Source organism: Meles meles, chromosome 19 (assembly GCF_922984935.1).
Source record: "Meles meles chromosome 19, mMelMel3.1 paternal haplotype, whole genome shotgun sequence".
Lineage (NCBI taxonomy): Eukaryota > Metazoa > Chordata > Mammalia > Carnivora > Mustelidae > Meles > Meles meles.
The window spans coordinates 44,819,639-44,837,400 of record NC_060084.1 but is presented as its reverse complement, the minus strand read 5'-3'; the positions used below and the strand labels follow the sequence as shown (position 1 = coordinate 44,837,400).

Below are 17,762 nucleotides of genomic sequence, written 5' to 3'. Positions count from 1 at the left end.
AGAGAGCAGGGGCGGGGCCTGGGCCTCCGAGCCAGGTTAGAAGACTGGGAGAGAAGTTTGAACTTCTTGCAGGTCTTACAGGCTATTGAGCACAGTCATCATGAGTGATGTGGCCTGAGTGACGGACAGGAAAGTGGGCAAGACCTGCAGCTTGGAGCCTAGAGACCGGGGATATATGGTCAAAGTGTAGGGATGTGACCTGAGGAACAAGCCCGGGTGGGGAGACAGGGACAGAACCTTAGTACACTAAGAGAACGGAGCTTAAGTGTCTGAACAGCAACTGAATGGGGTCATGAGGAAGAAGGCATGACAGTAGCTGAATGGGGCAACGGGGAAGAACGATTGAGCTTCAAGAGTCAGGGAACAGGAATGCTGCTAGGGACTGGTGCCTGAGTGGATCTTGGAACATAGGGGCCGGTCTGGGGTGGACGGGTAGGACCAGACACAGCCAGCCTCGTGGAGTCCCCACAGTTTTAGCAGACTGACAGGCGGAAGTTTTTCTGACCACAGTTCCCGACCTCGGTCAGAAATGGGGAACGTGCAGTCGGAGCCGTCCGCGGGCGGGGGCTCCCGAAAAGAACAGGCCTCGGACCGCTCCTCTGAGTCCCGCCGGACATCCCTGGTGGAGCCCGAGGTGACCCCCTCCTCCCCGGCGATGCGCCTGGCTCGCGGGCTGGGCGTCTGGTTCCCTGGCAGCTCCGCGCCCCCGGGAATCCTGCTACCCCCGGAGCCCCAGGCCTCACCCTCGCCCCTGACCTTACAACTGCCCTCGCCAGTGACTCCCCTTTCAGAGGAGGCGGCTGCGGCCGCGGTCTCTACACCACCCCCGCCCCCTGTGGGGACCCTGCTGCCCGCGCCATCTAAGTGGCGAAAACCCACGGGCACTCCCGTGCCCCGGATCCGTGGTCTGCTGGAGGCGAGCCATCGCGGCCAGGGCGATCCTCCGAGCCTCCGTCCGCTGCCTCCGCCGCCCCGGCAACTAACTGGGGAGGACCCCAAGTCTGTCCCGAGGGCCCCATCTCCTACTCCACTGCCCTTGGAGCCGCGGAAACTGCCACCACCGCCACCTTCCGACCGGCAGCCCCCGGACCACAGAATCATTCCTGCTCTGGCCACACCCGCCACGCCCCCCACAGAAAGTCAGGTTGGGTACAGTAGCGAGGGCCAGACGGCCGTTGGAACTCGCAGAGGGGCGCCTCCCCAAGGGGGCGAGGGAGAAATGGCCCGGCCTGCGGTCTCTGAATCCGGCCTCAGTTTGCTATGTAAAGTCACCTTCAAGTCGGGGCCCACTCTAGCCCCTGCGGCAGCCTCGAGTTCCTTAGCACCCAAAGCCTCGCTGGGGGGTAGCGGAGGCGGAGGGCTCTTCGCTGCCGCCTCGGGTTCCATCTCTTACGCTGAGGTCCTGAAGCAGGGGCCCCTGGCTCCTGGGGTCGCTCGACCCTCCGGAGAGGTCCCTCGGGGAATTCAGGAAGCAGAAGGCGGTAATGGAGACGGAGAGGGGTGTTCTGGACCCCCCTCGGCGCCGGTGTCCCACGCCAGGACCCTTCCGCCGCCACCCTATACCACCTTTCCAGGCTCGAAGCCCAAATTTGACTGGGTGAGCCCTCCGGATGGCCCTGAACGCCACTTCCGTTTCAACGGAGCCGGCGGCGGTGTCGGTGTGCCCCGACGGCGCGCGGCCGCGCTCTCAGGGCCGTGGGGGTCCCCACCGCCTCCGCCGGGGCAGATGCACCCAACCCCCGGGCCCCGGAGGCCTGCACCCGCCCTGCTGGCGCCGCCTATGTTCATCTTCCCCGCGCCCACCAATGGTGAGCGTGTGAGCTCCCGGCCGGGAGGCCCAAAGGAGGTGCCGCCACCGCCGCCGCCTACACCACCACCCACGCCGCCTCCCGTGCCGCCGCCGACACCGCAGCCGCCGGTGCTCCTGCCAACGCCGCTGCCGGTGGCCCGCCCTCCCACTCCACGCCCGGGCCACTTGGAGTTGGCTTTGGCTTCCGCCCCTGCTCCCACTCTGCCCCTCGCCTTGGCTGCTAACCAGGTACCCACCCCGACCCCCGCCCCGGCTCCGGCCCAGACCCCGGCCCCAGTACTGGCCCCAGCTCCTGCTCCAGCGCCGACGCCAGCCCCGGCCCCGGCCCCGGCCCCCGCAGCGGCCCCAGCCCTGGCCCCGGCAGCGGCCGCGGCTTCGGCTCTGGCATCAGCCCCCGCTCCGGCTCCAGCTCCGGCTCCCGCTTCGACCCCCGCCCCATCTCCGGCTCCAGCTCCCACCAAGGAGCCAACGCTGACTGTGCCTGCACCCATCAAGACCCGCACGCGAAGGAGCAAGGGTGCCCGCGCAGCCCGAGGGGCGACCCGTGAGGATGGCGCCCCAGGAGATGGTCCTCGCGAACGTACTGCAGCTTCCGTGACTGACAGTGGCGGTGGAAGGGGTGCTGGCGGCGGGACCCCTCCAGCAGGGATGGCTAACACAGGCACCACACGCCACTGGCCACCATTCCAGGTGCTTAACTCCTGTCCCTGCAAGTGTTACTGCCGCCACCAGCCGCGTCATCGCCGTCTACCACGCAACGTGTCTGCCTGGTGAGGGAAGGTCATTGGGTAGTAGGGAGGGAAGGGTATACCCCTTTAAGTCCTGAACCCAACCTTCCCGGTTAGAGTTCCATTCAGCCCTCTGGAGTCCAGACACCAGCTGACCCCTGACCCTTTCCTTAGCTGTATCTCAAACCTAGCTGAGCTCCAATCCTTCAGCACCAAGAGAAAACTTGACACCATACTGACCCCTGACCAGGGACAGGGTACGCCTTGGTCCAGCCTCTTAGTACACAGATCTTCAAGCTGACTCTTGGCCCTGTGATCTTCTGGAGCCATCAGGGAGGGAAGCTGGTGCCAGCTGGACTGACGCCATACATAGCCTAACCCTGTCCCTGAGGGTACCAAGAACGACCATGTCCCAAGCTTTTTAGGGATAGGAGCAGAGGAGATGAATGCATACCTCCCAAGAAGTCCCTGACCTAGCCCCTCACACTCCTGACCCCTCCAGCCTTTAGGAGCTTCTCCTGACTCTGGGTTCCAAGGCTTTCACAGCCGGAGGGCACAGATGTCCCATCCTCATGCTGTGGAGGCTATACCGGAGTCCTCGGCTCCAGAAAGATAGTGTATCTTTGTTACACACTCCCCTACACAGACACACATACACACACAGAATCTCAGAATCTGGTCACCAGGGTTCATCTGACCTTGGCTCCCAAAGATTCTGAATCACTGACAGACTCTCTGCTCTGGACCCCTCGGGGGTTCAGTAGGGATGGGGCAGGTGGGGGGGGGAGGGGAGTATAGGACACAGACACTATCACCAATCCTTAGCCCCCTTTCCTAAATTTAAGTGGATACAACCCTGCCCTAGACTGCCTTTGTGATACATGGCCCCTCATACAGATGGGGCAAGTGAAACCTAGGAGGGGCAAGGGCTCTGCCACATGGCCAGGCCCTGCTGATTCTACCCTCCCCCTAGGCTGAGCACGCCCACCAACCACCTGAGCGAGCCACCCTGGGTTGCCACCATCAAGCTGGCTGGCTCCCTGGTGGCGGGGCTGGAGCACTACGACTTGCAGGCCACCCATTCCAACTGAGTGCAGTCTGCTCAGTGCCCTCTGCTTCCCCGTCTTGACAATAAAATAACCATCCAGATGTCTAGCTACCTGTCAGTCACTTCCTCAGGGCTGAAGGGATGGGGTGGGCTAGGGCAGAGGCCACCATGAAAGCACATCTTAGAAACAGTTAAGGAGACTGGACCCAGACAGCAGTCACGGAGGTCCAGTCATCCAGCACCTGGACTGATGGGCCCGGCGGGTTAGACAGTCTCGTTACCCTTAATCATCAGCCCCATTTCTGAGCCAATCTGAGGCCAAGCTGAGATGTTTGGCACAAACCCCCTTGGAAAGCAGGGGTGATCACTCCCTTATACAGGTGTGGAAACAGACTCTAAGAAGACTTTGTTGAAAGTCATCCCACAAATGGCTCAGCCAGATTTGGAAGCTGCCTTAAACACATTCCCGAAAACTTCATGGCAGGAAGCACAGGCTGGGGGCGGTACCAGGGGTCCTAAATTACCACACTGGCTCAGGAAGGCTGGGAACCAGGGCAGGCTTGCCAGCACCCACACCTATCGTTCCACAGAGGTCTCAAACTGGTAGCCCACAGACGGGTTCCATTTCACATGTCAATGAACAAACTGGTTTAATTGCAAACGTTTTAAAAACTGTGATGCATCACCCCCTTCGCTGAAAAACTCATGCCTTGGCCTGGCAGTCCCATGGGTCCACAGCCAGCTGCAACAATCCCTCTACCTGGAACCTGGGCTCTCCTGCCACCGGGGCCCCGTCATGGCTGCCATCGGAGAGCTTCAGCAACGGCCGCCAGGCAGAGGGTTATCTCCAACAGAGGGTTATCTCCAACCCCAGAGGGCCCCCAAACTTCCAAGTTCTTCCAAGATAAGGAACTTGTCTCCCCACCATTCCACCCGGGGAGACAAGGGCCTACAAGAGAGAAGGTCAATCCACCTTTATTGGAGGAAGCCCTGCCCTGCTGCTGCTTTAAATGCCGCAGGCCCGGCTGCACCCTGGCGCCGGCGTGGGGGAGCCTCAGACGATCATCTCCAGCTGCCGGGCATACTCGATGACCTGTTTGGCCAGTTCCGTGGAGGGGATGGTGGTATCTTCTGGCTTCTGCTGCTGGCTGGCAAAGCTGTAGTAGTTGTTGAGGCCCAGAACCCACCCTCGCTGCAGGAAGGGAAGGGTGACAGATGGGTGGGGTGTTCACACAGGCTCCCTCCCCACCCCACAGAGACAGCACTTGCCCACCTGGGTCCTGGCTCACGTTCCTTGCCAACCCTACTCTACCCACACAACTCTAGACAAGTGACTTCACCTTTCTGTGCCTCAGCTGCTCCACGTTTGAAGCAAGGACTCTAATCACACAGCTCCCTGGGTCTGCTATGAGGATTCTGTGAACCAGTACCTCTAAAGCACCGAGAAGTGTCTGGCCCAAAGTAAATGATCACTAAGTATCAGCTGTCACCACAGCTGAAGTTCAGTTTCACTTCTTCCAGTCTGGTCTTGACCCTCCTCAGTTACCCTCCACCCCCTGCCCTAGCACCTCCAAGGGCACTACTGTTGCATAAACACCCCAGGCCAAATGAGGCAAGGTCTTGCAGAGAAAAGCTGCATCCTCTATAAAGAATTCTGTTAAGGACAACAGCTCAACAGGCCCTGGGCATCAGCGTCCACCTCCACCTCCTGCCAGGTGCTATGCTAAGCTCATCCCACGTGTTAAATTCCAGCCCCCACTCTACGGATCAGGAAACTGAAGCTCAGAGAAGTTCAGCAACCTGCCTGAGGTCACACAGCTGGATTTAAACATGTGCAGTCTTGCTCCAGAGTCCCTTCAGGCCCCCACCCACCCTACTGTGAGTGCACCCCTGGCCCCACGCCTCCCTGCCCTGTGACCCAGGCACCTTCTTGGCGTAGTCTGTCATCTTTTTGGGTGTGTTGAAGAAGAGGATCCGGGTGGCCTCAGTGAAAAGAATCTTCTCATAGGCCTTCTCAATGCATCCAGCAATCTCGTCCCTGAGGAAAGACAAGGTTCTCATTACTGAACACAGACAACTCTCCAGGCCTTGTCCTCCTAGGGCTGACATGTGTGAGCTCTGAATTTTCAGTTCAGCACTGATGTCTGGAACATGCTTCCTGCCCTGTTTCATCCAGGCTTGGAAAGGGGGAGGAGCGTGACCAGAGGTGCAAAGCCGGGCCACAGCAGGGTTCAGATCTCTGAGACTACTGGGCTCAAACTCTGAATCCCACTCCCAGTCATTAGGACTTCAGGCTGTCTGAAACCCAGGCTGGGACTCACATGAGGGGATCTCTTTACTGAATCACCCCCTATATACCCAAGGGTGCTTGCTGTACCCCATTTCTAGATCTAATCCTGAGAGGGTTCCTTGCCACCCCTGTTAAGAAGCATAAGATCAACACTGAAGTCGAGTAACAGCAAAGATCAAGTCACTGAAAACAAAGGTGTGAGCTCTGGGGACAAGTTAGTGACACGGAGGGTGCATCCCTTTCTGATGTATTTTATCTCCTAGACCAAGAGGCAACTATGCAGACACTCACCGTATACTACTCCTTGTTCATTTTGGAGAACCAATTCTTTTTTTAAAGATTTTATTTATTTGACAGAGAAAGAGAGATCACAACTACGCAGTCAGAGAGAGAGGGGGAAGCAGACTCCCTGCTGAGCAGAGAGCCCGACGCGGGGCTCAATCCCAGGACCCTGAGATCATGACCTGAACTGAAGGCAGAGGCTCAACCCACTGAGCCACCCAGGCGCCCCTTGGATAACCAAATTTTTGTTTAAAAATAACCTAAACGTGGGGCGCCTGGGTGGCTCAGTCATTAAGTGTCTGCCTTCGGCTCAGGTCATGATCCCAGGATCCTCAGATCGAGCCCCACAGCAGGCTCCCTGCTTGGTGAAAAGCCTGCTTCTCCCTCTCCCAATCCCACTGCTTGTGTTCCCTCTCTTGCTGTGTCTCTGTCAAACAAATAAATAAAATATTTTAAAAAAATAAAAAATAAAAAATAACCTAAACTCATAAGCTAGCCCTCCTCACTCCCACCACATCTCTGGGCTTGGTTCTGCCATCCAAGAAATGGAAACCCACCTCAGTCTGGCACTTTGCATCCATGAACTCGCTCTGCCACCACCTGGACCCTTTTATTCCTCAAGAGATGTGTCAGTGTCATGCCCAACTGCCCATGTCGCGTCACTTGTGCACAGAGCAACCCCTGAGCGGGACTTAAAGGCCCCATTCTAAGGAAGAAGAAACTGAGGGTTCCACAGTTTAAGAGACCTGAGGTGAGGTCACATGCCTCACGGACTGGAGCACTTCTAAGACAGGCAGCTTGGGTCTTGCCTGCTGAGCGCTGTCTGGGTGCCAAGCCCAAGCCTAGATCATATGGGCACACAGATAAACAGCCCCCAGTGAGATGAGGGCTGTTTTCCACAATCTCATGGCAAGTTCCAGTTCACAGAGAAGAAGTGATGTGCCCAACCTCTCCAGACCACAAGTGGCCAGAATGGGCTTCAACTCAGGGCTGTCTGACTCCAGAGTCCCAACTCTCTGAACCCCACAGGACCCTGCCCCACCCCACATACCTGATAGTGTCAAGCAGGATGTCAATGAAGAAGGTATAGCTCTCAGCAGGGATGTTGCCTTTGGCCAGGAACACCTTGTTATAGCTGCCCTCCATCAGGTACTGTAGAGGCCAGGGGTGGAGAGGAAAAGAGGATAAGGAAGAGGTAGCATAGGGGCCTGCCAGCTGAGGCCTCACCACATTCCCAGTGCCTCCATAATCCCCTCTGCTAGAACACCCTTAGAGTACAGTCATGCATTCCCCATGCAGACTGAGCACCTCCCCTTCCAGGAAGCACTCCCTGGTTTATGTACGCACGCGCGCGCGCACACACACGCATGCACAGTCTTTCTCCAAACTGCCCTGTGCTGATAGCTTATTCTCTTCCCTATTCTCCAATCACAGGAGAGAGAGCTGGACCCACCCCAGAGCTCATCCCTCCAGTCCTTTGCCTACGTTGTGAAGCCAGCCATAACTGCTCGCTCCCATCTTCTCACCACAGCAAACTCCTCCCATGAGACCTCAGCTCTAGGAACTACTTCCTAAGCTTAGGTACTAAAGCTCTTCCCTGACCATGCTCACCTTGTTCTAGAAATACTTTCCTCTTGGCTAACTCTCAGCCACACCAGACCTGTTTCTGCCTCGGCAACCTTAGGCTGCTCCCTCTACTTGGTTCACTTCCCCCACTCCAGATGTCCACGTGGCTGGGTTCATCACCCCTTTCATATCTTTCTCAAATCTCACCTTTTCAGAAGGTCTTCCCTGACCACCCTACAAAAAAATTCACCCCTGCCCCAACTCTTCGCCCTTACTTTGTTCTTCTCCATACCACTTAACATCTGACAGAACACATAGGTTACATAATCTTTTTGTTTACTGTCTGCTTCCTCATCTGAATGTCATGCCCACCAGATCCCGGATTTTAATGTTTTGTTTGTAGAACAGTCTGAAAACCAATCAATGACATGGCATGTGGCTGGGGCTCAACAGCTGTTGAAAAAATGAGCAAATGAGTCCCCAAGTTAAAGACAGGTGACCCCAGCTCACTCCTCCAGGAAATCTTCCCTAATGTTTGCACCTGTAACACCCCCTCCAGATCCTCCCTCCACGCCCATTCCCCAGCCTCACCTGCTCGAGGGACACAGGATGCTTGATGTATACATTGGTCTGGATGTCCTTGGCAGGCAGCCGCTCCAACTCTGTGTGGAACTCAGCCACCCGGTTCTGAGACAGCAGGAAGAGGAGGTTGAGGCCCAAGAGCTGATGCATATAGGCTGACTCGGGGAGCTGCTCCCTGTGCACCAGGATGGGAGAACCAACGTAAGGAGGACTTAAGTACCTATGAGCCCCCAACTCCAGCCTCCAGAGACCCTGATGGTGTCTCCTTGCAGAAGTACGGGGTCTTGGGTTTTCAAATGAGACTGAAGTCCAGAGAGGCATGAAGAAGTCACAAGTCATATGGGCCCAAGAAACTGACCTCACTTCAGTAAAGTGACTCAGACTCAGTTTCCCCAACTATAAAAAGAGAATTACCGCAGCATCCACCTCTTAGAAGGTAGGTCAAGTGAATAAGGGTTATGTGAATCAAATGACTTAAACCAGGTACAGTGATTCGGAACAGTACTTGACTCAAACAAATATTGTGCATTAGCTGTGATTATGGTATTAGAAATTATCAACCTCACTTTAAGGGGGAAACTGAGGTATGAGGAGGTGAAGTCATTTGCCCAAGACCACATAATCAGGAAGCGGCAAAATCAGTTTCAAACTCAGGTTTGTCTGACTTCTAATGTCAAATTCTTAATTCTTATCCACTCAAGCACACTGAGTTAAAAAACATTACGTTTTACATTCAACACATACTCAGTGAATCCATGCTCTGGGTCCAGCCTCGTGCTAGGCAGTACTGGAATGCAGCAGTGACTAAGACCCCTCTGACTTTAGGAGTTCAGTGGGGGAGACTGGCTGAGAGGGGAGGCAGAGTCAGAGAGATCATGGCTCAGACAGCATTGGAGGCTGCAGGAAAGTTTGGTCTGGAGCCTGAGAGCTATGGAGAGCCATGATAGGTTCCAATCAGGGTATCAATACTGGTCAAATTTTAGCATCACAAAGATTCATCCTGGGGGATGAATCGAAGGGGGCAAAGGCGGAGCCAGGGCAGGTGAAAGGCAGCTACAGTGGGGAGTAGAAATATAGTGTTAGAACGTGGAGAGGGGAAGAGACTGGAGGCCAACAGAGACCGGATGGTTCAATCTCAGGATAAGGACCTCCAGGAAACTCAAACTCCTGACCCTGTACACTCTGGGGACAGAGTTAGGCAAACAGAAAGTTTCCAGTTGAAGGAAGATGACCTGAGTCGCTGGAGAACCAGTGACTTAAAAACAAACAAACAACAACAACAACAAAAAACCAAAAAACTACCATATAACCCCTTGTCCCCACCCAATCAGGGGCAGGACCCATCCTCACTTGTAATCGAAGTAGTAGCATTTGAGCTGGGCCATGTAGCGCTCGAAGGAGGGGATGTCCTTGCGTAGGATGCTCCACTGGGCCCCAATCTCCAGGATGTCACCTGTGGGTGACAGGGCAGGTTCTCAAGAGGTGCCTGAGTCCCTCTCCTGACTACCACACCTGCCGTTCCTCCCATCACCCCTAGCCCATCACCCTCCACCAGCCCCAGTAACACTCACGGGCCAGAATGAGCTGCTGTTTGGTCAGTTTGGTCCCTGTAGTTGGCAAGAAGTTGAGCTCCAGCAGAACCAGCTGACAAGGACAGCAGGGAAGGAAGGAAAGAAAGAAGATGGGACCTCAAGTACAGGTTTACTTACCTTTGCAAAGCCTCAGTTTGCCCACCTAGGAAACAGAACTAATCATCATCCCTGACTCAAAGCTATTGGGAGTTTTAAAGGAGTCAGTCCTCAGAAAGCACTCAGAACAAGGCCTGGGCACACTGAGTGCCCACTTAGGATGACCTCAGGTTACAATTTTAAATAGACCCACTGGGAAAACAGGAAACACCCTCCATCCCTGACTCAATGGAATCAAGGGGGTGGGAGGACGCTAGCACCTTCAGTTTTTGGCAGACCTTTTCCACAATTTATTGGGCTAGGCCCAGCTACACCTCCCATTACCCCCAGATCTACATCCGGGAGGGAAGGGAGGTAACATCTCCCCATCACCCAGCCCACACATCACTTAACAGACACGCCCCATTCAGAGACTCAGTTCAGCCCACAATACTTGTACTCTTTCCCAAACAACGTTCGCTCTGAAGCACCCTGAACACCATTCTGGTCCTCTCCCGTAACAATATTTTTTCTAGATTCAGTCCTATCCTCAAAACTCGGCTGCCCACCCTCTCCCACACCCCGCCATGCGTCCTTAAGTCCCAGATACTCTCAGACCCTGACTTGGTCTGGTCTAACCACGCAACTCTTCATCTCAGCCTCCTTTCATCACCCTGTCCCGTCCTCATTCCCCACTTGCTCTCGTCAAGAACCCACCATCAGAAAAACTCCAATACGCCCATCCTGCCGCTCCAGCCAGCTAGGCCTCCAAACACCAAAACTTTAACTCCCCACTTAGTTATGCCTGAACATTTCATCACTGGCTCCCCCCACGCCCCGCCACTGTGGAGCCGTCTTTGATCCGTTCCAGTCCTCTTCTTCACCTCTCTAAGTCCTCACTTTGGCAGTTCCGAATCCTTCACCTTACTGGATCCCCCAACCCTCCCTGGTTTCGCCCGCGGCCGGGAACTCAGCTAGGTCTAGACCCCTCAGAGAGGCCCCCGCCGAACCCTACCTTGAGACGGCCCAGCTCTTCACCGCACTTGCTAAGATTGGGGCTTTTACGGTTCCACTCGCCCTTAAGTTGCTCGTACATGCCGGCCGCGACCTGAAGGACTGCACCCGAGGCCGCCGCAGAGCCCGAGTTCGAGGCGCCCGGTGCCCCGTTCACCGCCGTGGCCGCCATCTTCCGTGATGCGGCAAACCTCCGGCCCGATTTACGGCAGCGTCGCCTACAGACGCTCGCCCGGCGGAAGTGGGGCCGGGAGGTGGAGCCCAACATCGGGGGCGGGCCTACGGCTGCCGTCCTCCGCCTGCCGCGGTTCGTATTCAGTCGCTCTCGGGGAGGTGCCCTTGGAGTCCGGCCCTTAATAAACATGTCAGTCAGTGCTCCGCCTCTGCTGTCATTCAAGACGGTGACCGGAAGTCCTCTCCTGCCCTAACTGAAAATGGCAGCAGTCACAACGCCTCGCCGCCTCCCGTAACCAATATGGCTGCCATGGCTTCAGTCTAGGCGTTCGCGACGCTACGTTTCTGTCTTCGAGAGTCCACCTTCTCAGAAGTTTCTTTAAGCCAAGAGGGGGCGGTAGTGGAGCTGTGTCATTATTTCCATTTTATAAACCGGCTTTGAAAGGCTCGGTAACTTTCCCAGGGACTAACCGTGAGATTTGAACCGAGGTCTCCGTGGAGTCTTTCAGTGCATCCTTCTACATTTTCTCCAAGCTTACAAAAATATGCACAAACTGTACAAAAATCATCCAGTATTATGCCTTAAATACCACATATACGCGAGGATTCCCATTTTTTTTATCCCTACTCCCGTTTCCTCTGCATATATCACACACACCCGCCTATTCAACATGTCCCCTTTTCTCAAACCCAACTCTCTGTCTTCTCCTTTAGAATGTCAGCTCCGCATAAACAAGGATATCTACTGGTTTTCTTTATTTCTGTATTCTCAACATGTGGTACACAGTCAATGAATATTTGTTGAATGAGTGAATGAATGGGTATGTAAAATTGCCTGTCTTTTAAAATGTTTTTTTAGGGGCGCCTGGGTGGCTCAGTGGGTTAAAGCCTCTGCCTTCAGCTCAGGTCATGATCTCCGGGTCCTCGGATCGAGCCCTGCATTGGGCTCTCTGCTCATCAGGGAGCCTGCTTCCTCCTCTCTCTCTCTGCCTGCTTCTCTGCCTACTTGTGATCTCTGTCAAATAAATAACTTTTCTAAAAAAGACACTTTTTAAAAAGTTTTTATTTCAATTCCAGTTAGCTGTGTTATTTTTAAGAGTTTTTAAACAAAAACTGAGTCGTGCTACACATATTTTCTAAAAAAGCAACGTGCTTCTTTTTCCTGCCAGTCTGATAAGGGACAAGCACTAGTTTTTAGTTGTTTTCATTTACATTAGCATATTAATGAAGTTGAGCATCCTTCGTGTTTATTGAACATTTGGATTTCCTCTTTGAAATTTTCTGTGTGGTCATTGCTGTTGTGCCCGAGTTTTCGCGTCCAAGAGACCACGAAGGAGCCAAGCAGCGATGCAATCACATGAGGGTTTATTTGACATGCTTAAGCTTGGGTCCAAGTATTCCCGACACAGTGGTGTAGGGACTTGGACCCTGAACCAGATTACAGTCAGTTTTTAAAGACAGAGTAGGGGTGGACTCGGCGGAGGGTGAGGACAAAGGGGGTTATGGATGATGTAAGTCTCTAAGGACTTTTGGAAGCAGGTCTCCAGGACCTTGAGGGGCTAGCTGTTGTCTGGGGAAAAGGTTATTCATTACCAGTAATAAAAATCTTCTTGTGAGACCCTTTAGATGTATATCAGTGGGAATGATCGCTGACACTATCTTGGAGGTTTAGAGATAAAGTTTCACATTTCTCCTATCAAGTGTCCTTGTTAGTGAGATTTAGGTTAGGAGAAATTTAACTTTATTTAGGGCTTGAGGAACTGAGTTATTTGCCTCTGGAAATTATGCTATTGTTAAGATAGCTTCTTTGTTGTAAATCTCTAGGACATTGGTAAACCGAGGGAGACTCCTGTCTTGCAGGATTGTGATCTTTGCAAGTTAACTATTTGCTTTTCCCCCAGGGCAGCCAGGGGTGGCCAAGGAATGTCACACATACTACCGAGGGGAGGGGAGGGGAGGGGGTGGAGAGGGGGTGCAAGGTGCCAGCTTTTGCTTTGCCAAGATGGCTGTACTTATGCTAAAGCTAAACCTGAGGTGGGATGGCCTTAATTTTCTCGGCCTCCACAATTGCATTTTCTTATACCTTTTTTTAAAAGATTTTATTTATTTGAGATAGAGTAAGAGAGACAGCAAGAGAGAGCACAAGCAGGGGGGAGGTGCAAAGGGAGAGGGAGAACCAGACTCCCCACTGAGCAAGAAGCCCCACATGGGCTCCATTGACCTGAGCCTAAAACTGACTGAGCCACCCAGGCGCCCCTCTAGTTATTAGTCTTTATCATACGATTTACAAACATTTTCTCCCCTTCTATGGGTTGTTTTTTCACTCTCTTGATGGAGTCCTTTGATTCACTAAAGTTTTTAGTTTTGATGAGGTTTAATTTGTCTATTTTTTTCTTTTGTTGCATGGACTTTTAGTATCATACTTAGGAAATCATTGCCAAACCAAAGATCAAGATTGTCACCTGTTTTATAGTTTTAGATCTTAAATTTAAGAAGCTGATCCATTTTAAGTTAATTTTTGTGTATGGTATAAAGGTTCAAATTTATTCTTGTGCATGTGGATATCTAGTTTTCCCAGTATCATTTGTTGAAAGGAATGTCCTTTCCCCATTGGGTGGTTTCAGCATCCTGGTCAAAATCAATTGACTGTGTACATAAAGGCTTATTTTCTGAGCTCTCTATTCTATTCTATTGGTCTATATGTCTCTCTTTATATCAGTATCACACTGTTTTAATTACTGTAGCTTTGCAGCTTCGAAATTAGGAAGTATAAGTCCTCCAACTTTGTTCTTCTATTTCAAGACAGTTTGGGCTATTTAGGTCCTTTGAAACTCCATATCAGTTTTAGGATGGGTTTCTCTATGATTGCAAAATTGCCACTGGGATTATGAGATTGTTTTGAATCTGTATATCACTTTTGGTCTTGTTAGGAGCTGAAGTCCAAAAATGTAAATATTGAAGCCCTAACCTCCTAGTACCTCAGAGTTTGACTGTGTTTGGATATAGGGACTTTAAAGTGGTGCTGAAGTTAAAGTGAGGCCCATTAGGGTGGACCATAATCCAGTTTGACAAGAATCTTTATACAAAGAGGAAATTTGGGGGCGCCTGGGTGGCTCAGTCACTTAAGCATCTGCCTTCGGCTTGCATCATGATCTCAGGGTGCTAGGATCGAGCCCCATGTGGGGCTCCCTGATCAGCGGAGAGTCTGCTTCTCCCTCTTCCTCTGCCTCCTACCCCTGCTCATACTCTCTCTCTCTCTCTCTCTCTCTCTCTCTCTCACTGGTAAATAAATTAAAAATCTTTTTTTTTAAAGATTTTATTTATTCATTTGACGGAGAAAGACACAGCGAGAGAGGGAACACAAGCACGGGGAGAGGGAGAAGCAGGCTTCCCACTGAGCAGAGAGCCTGATGCGGGGCTCGATCCCAGGACCCTGAGATCATGACCTGAGCCGAAGGCAGAGGCTTAAACCACTGAGCCACCCAGGCTCCCAATAAATTAAAAATCTTAAAGAAGAAGAAGAAGAGGAGGAGGAGGAGGAGGAGGAGGAAGAGGAAATTTGGACACACGGAGAGACATCAGGGATGTGACCACACAGAGGAAAGACTATGTGAGAACACAGCAAAAGAGCAGTCATTGGCAAGACGAAGAGACAGGCCTCAGAACCCAAACCTTCTGACAATTTGATATTGAACTTTTAGACACCAGAACTGTGGGAAAACAAATCTCTTTTATTTAAGTTACCCAGTCTGTGGTATTTTGTTATGGCACCCCTAGCGAATGAATACAGGTAGTACTATCTTCTTAACAGTACTAAGTTTTTCAGTTCATGAACATGGGATGTCTTTCCATTTGCTTACATGTTCTTTAATTTCTTTCAGCAATGTTTTGTCATTTTCAGTATACAAGTCTTTCACCTCTTTGTGCAAACATATTCTTTTTTAAAGATTTTAAGTAGGGGCGCCTGGGTGGCTCAGTGGTTTAAGCCGCTGCCTTCGGCTCGGGTCATGATCTCAGGGTCCCGGGATCGCGCCCCGCATCATCGGGCTCTCTGCTCGGCAGGGAGCCTGCCTCCCTCTCACTCTCTCTGCCTGCCTCTCTGCCTGCTTGTGATCTCTCTCTGTCAAAAAAATAAATAACATCTTAAAAAAAAAAAAAAGAACATTTAAAGATTTTAAGTAATCTCTACATAGCCAACATGGGGCTCAAATCCACAACCCTGAGATCAAGAGTTGCATGCTCCATGGACTGAGCCAGCCAAGCACCCTTATAAAACTTATTCATATTTTATTCTTTTTTGGTGTTGTGAATAGAATTGGGTTTTTTAAATTTTCCTTTTCAGAATAAATGAAACAAGATGGGATCAGGAGGGAAACAAACCATAAGAGACTCTTAATCTCACAAAACAAACTGAGGGTTGTGGGAGGGTGGTGGGGTTATGGACATTGGGGAGGGTATGTGCTATAGTGAGTGCTGGGAAATGTGCAAACCCGGTGATTCACAGACCTGTACCCCTGGGGCTAATAATACATTATATGTTCAGAAAAAAATTAAAAAATAAAAAAAATTCCTTTTCAAATTATTCATTGATAGTGTATAGAAATACAATTGTTTTTTGTGTGTTGATTTTGCATTTTGCAAGATTGCTGAATTCACTTATGAGCTCTGTGTGTGTGTATTCTACATAAAATTTCCTGTCATCTACAGAGATAACTTCAGTTCTTCCTTTCTATTTTGAGTGCCTTTATTTTCTTTTTCTTTATTAACTCCTCTGGCTAGAACTTCCAATAGTATGTTAAGTAGAAATGAGTGTCCATGATCATTCCTGATCTTAGGGGAAGGCATTCAGTCTTTCACTACTGTGTATGACGTTAGCTTTGGGATTTGTATATATTTCCCTTATTTAACCCTATTTAACCCTAGTTTTTGAGTATTTTTATTATAAGAGAGTGTTGAGTTTTGTCAAATTTTTTTCCCCACCATCAGTTGAGATGATCATGGTTGTATTTCCTTCATTTTATTAATGTAATGTATTATACTGGTTGCTTTTTGTATGTTGAGTCCTTGTGTTCCAGGGATAGATCCCAGTTGGTCTCAGTGTATAATCCTTAGGATACAGTGCTGAACTCAGTTTGGAAATTTTTTTTTTTAAACTTTATGTATTTATTTGACAGAGAGGGATCACAAGTAGGCAGAGGCAGGCAGAGAGAGAGAGGAAGAAGCAGGCTCCCCGCCGAGCAGAAAGCCCTATGCGGAGCTTGATCCCAGGACCCTGGGATCATGACCTGAATCGAAGGCAGAGGCTTTAACCTACTGAGCCACCCAGGCACCCTGGAAATGTTTTGTTGAGGATTCTTGCATTTATACTCATGACGCATATTGGCCTTTAGTTTTCTCATCTTGTAAAAACTACCAAAACTGACTCAAGAAGAAATAGAAAATCTGAGTATGTCTAGAATAGGCAAGGAAATTGAATCTGTAATTTTTAAAAAAGATTTTTTTCTTTTAGTTTTTTTTTTTTAGAAATTTTTTATTTCAACTAGGTTATTCCATTTGTTGGTGTGCAGTTGTTCATAGCATGCTCTTCTAATCATCTTTATTTCCATAAAGAAGAGATAGATCATTTTTTAAATCCAATCTGCCAATCTCTGCCTTTTAATAGGCAATATTTTTAGTTTTATTAAGACATGTTTTATGGGGCGCCTGGGTGGCTCAGTGGGTTAAAGCCTCTGCCTTCAGCTCAGGTCATGATCTCAGGGTACTGGGATCGAGCCCTGCATTGGGATCTCTGCTCAGCAGGCCTTCTTTGCCCTCTCTCTCTGCCTGCCTCTCTGCCTGCTTGTTGTCTGTGTCAAATAAATAAATAAATAAAATCTTTAAAAAAAAAGACATGTTTTATGACCTAACATATCCTCTCTCCTGGAGAATGTTTCACATGTGCTTGAGATGAAAGTGTATTTTGCTGAAGAAAAGGGATCTGCCATGGACCCAAAGTCAATGTTTTTGTCCTCCCCCCCCTAATTCAGATGTTGACATCTAATCCCCCAATGTAATGGTAGTAGAAGGTGGAGCCTTTGGGAACCCTCAGAATTGAATTAATACCCTTATAAAACAGACTTCAGGGACCTCCATTACCTCTATCACCACATGAGGACACACCAAAATGATGGCCATCTATGAATCAGGACACAGGCTCTCACCAAACATGGAATCTGCCAGCAACTTGATCTTGGACTTTCAACCTCCATAACAGTGAGAAATAAATTTGTTGTTTGTAAGCCACCCAGTTTATGGTATACTGTTATAGCAGCCTGAACGGACTAAGACAGGACAAAACAAGATATTATCACATTTTCCTTATTTGCATCAATGCAGTTAATTTTATTGATGGGTCTTTACTGGGGACTATGGTGCCATATGGCTTGACCATCCCCAACCTTCCTCCTGAGCCCCAGATCTGACATACCTGCAGCCTCTTGGATGACCTCCTCCAGAAGTCTCTCAGACCTGAACTGCCATACATGCCATGACCCCGAAGGCCTCAGTCTGTCCCCAAAACCTTCTCCTTCTCCCCGGTCTTCATCTCAAGGACAACCTCTTC

General features: G+C 50.7%; 2 protein-coding genes across 2 annotated transcripts; one reads left to right on the top strand and one right to left on the bottom strand.

Moving 5' to 3' along the window:
- The first annotated feature begins 445 nt into the window (after positions 1-445).
- Positions 446-3,629, top strand: GGN (gametogenetin). Its single transcript, XM_045988984.1, has 3 exons — positions 446-2,121; positions 2,302-2,580; positions 3,512-3,629. Exons 1-3 carry the CDS (start codon positions 530-532, stop codon positions 3,627-3,629), a joined length of 1,989 nt encoding a protein of 662 aa, XP_045844940.1. The 5' UTR covers positions 446-529.
- Positions 3,630-4,545: 916 nt separating this feature from the next.
- Positions 4,546-11,351, bottom strand: PSMD8 (proteasome 26S subunit, non-ATPase 8). The gene is made up of 7 exons (XM_045986917.1): positions 10,989-11,351; positions 9,878-9,950; positions 9,657-9,759; positions 8,316-8,481; positions 7,210-7,310; positions 5,513-5,624; positions 4,546-4,778 (listed from the first exon to the last, which is right to left on the bottom strand). The coding sequence occupies exons 1-7, from the start codon at positions 11,349-11,351 to the stop codon at positions 4,641-4,643; spliced, it is 1,056 nt and encodes a 351-aa protein (XP_045842873.1). The 3' UTR covers positions 4,546-4,640.
- Positions 11,352-17,762: the final 6,411 nt, after the last annotated feature.

Bases quoted from the DNA above. Each gene is read 5' to 3' on its own strand.
- GGN (XM_045988984.1), top strand. From the start codon at position 530: ATGGGGAACGTGCAGTCGGAGCCGTCCGCGGGCGGGGGCTCCCGAAAA. The intron at 2,122-2,301 runs AGCCCCGGCCCC...GCCTGCACCCAT, and splicing joins CCTGCTCCAGCGCCGACGCC to CAAGACCCGCACGCGAAGGA. The intron at 2,581-3,511 runs GTGAGGGAAGGT...CCCTCCCCCTAG, and splicing joins CCACGCAACGTGTCTGCCTG to GCTGAGCACGCCCACCAACC.
- PSMD8 (XM_045986917.1), bottom strand. From the start codon at position 11,351: ATGTTTATTAAGGGCCGGACTCCAAGGGCACCTCCCCGAGAGCGACTG. The intron at 8,482-9,656 runs GTGAGGATGGGT...CCTGGTGCACAG, and splicing joins TGCTACTACTTCGATTACAA to GGAGCAGCTCCCCGAGTCAG. The intron at 4,779-5,512 runs GTGCCTGGGTCA...CCCTTCCTGCAG, and splicing joins TGACAGACTACGCCAAGAAG to CGAGGGTGGGTTCTGGGCCT.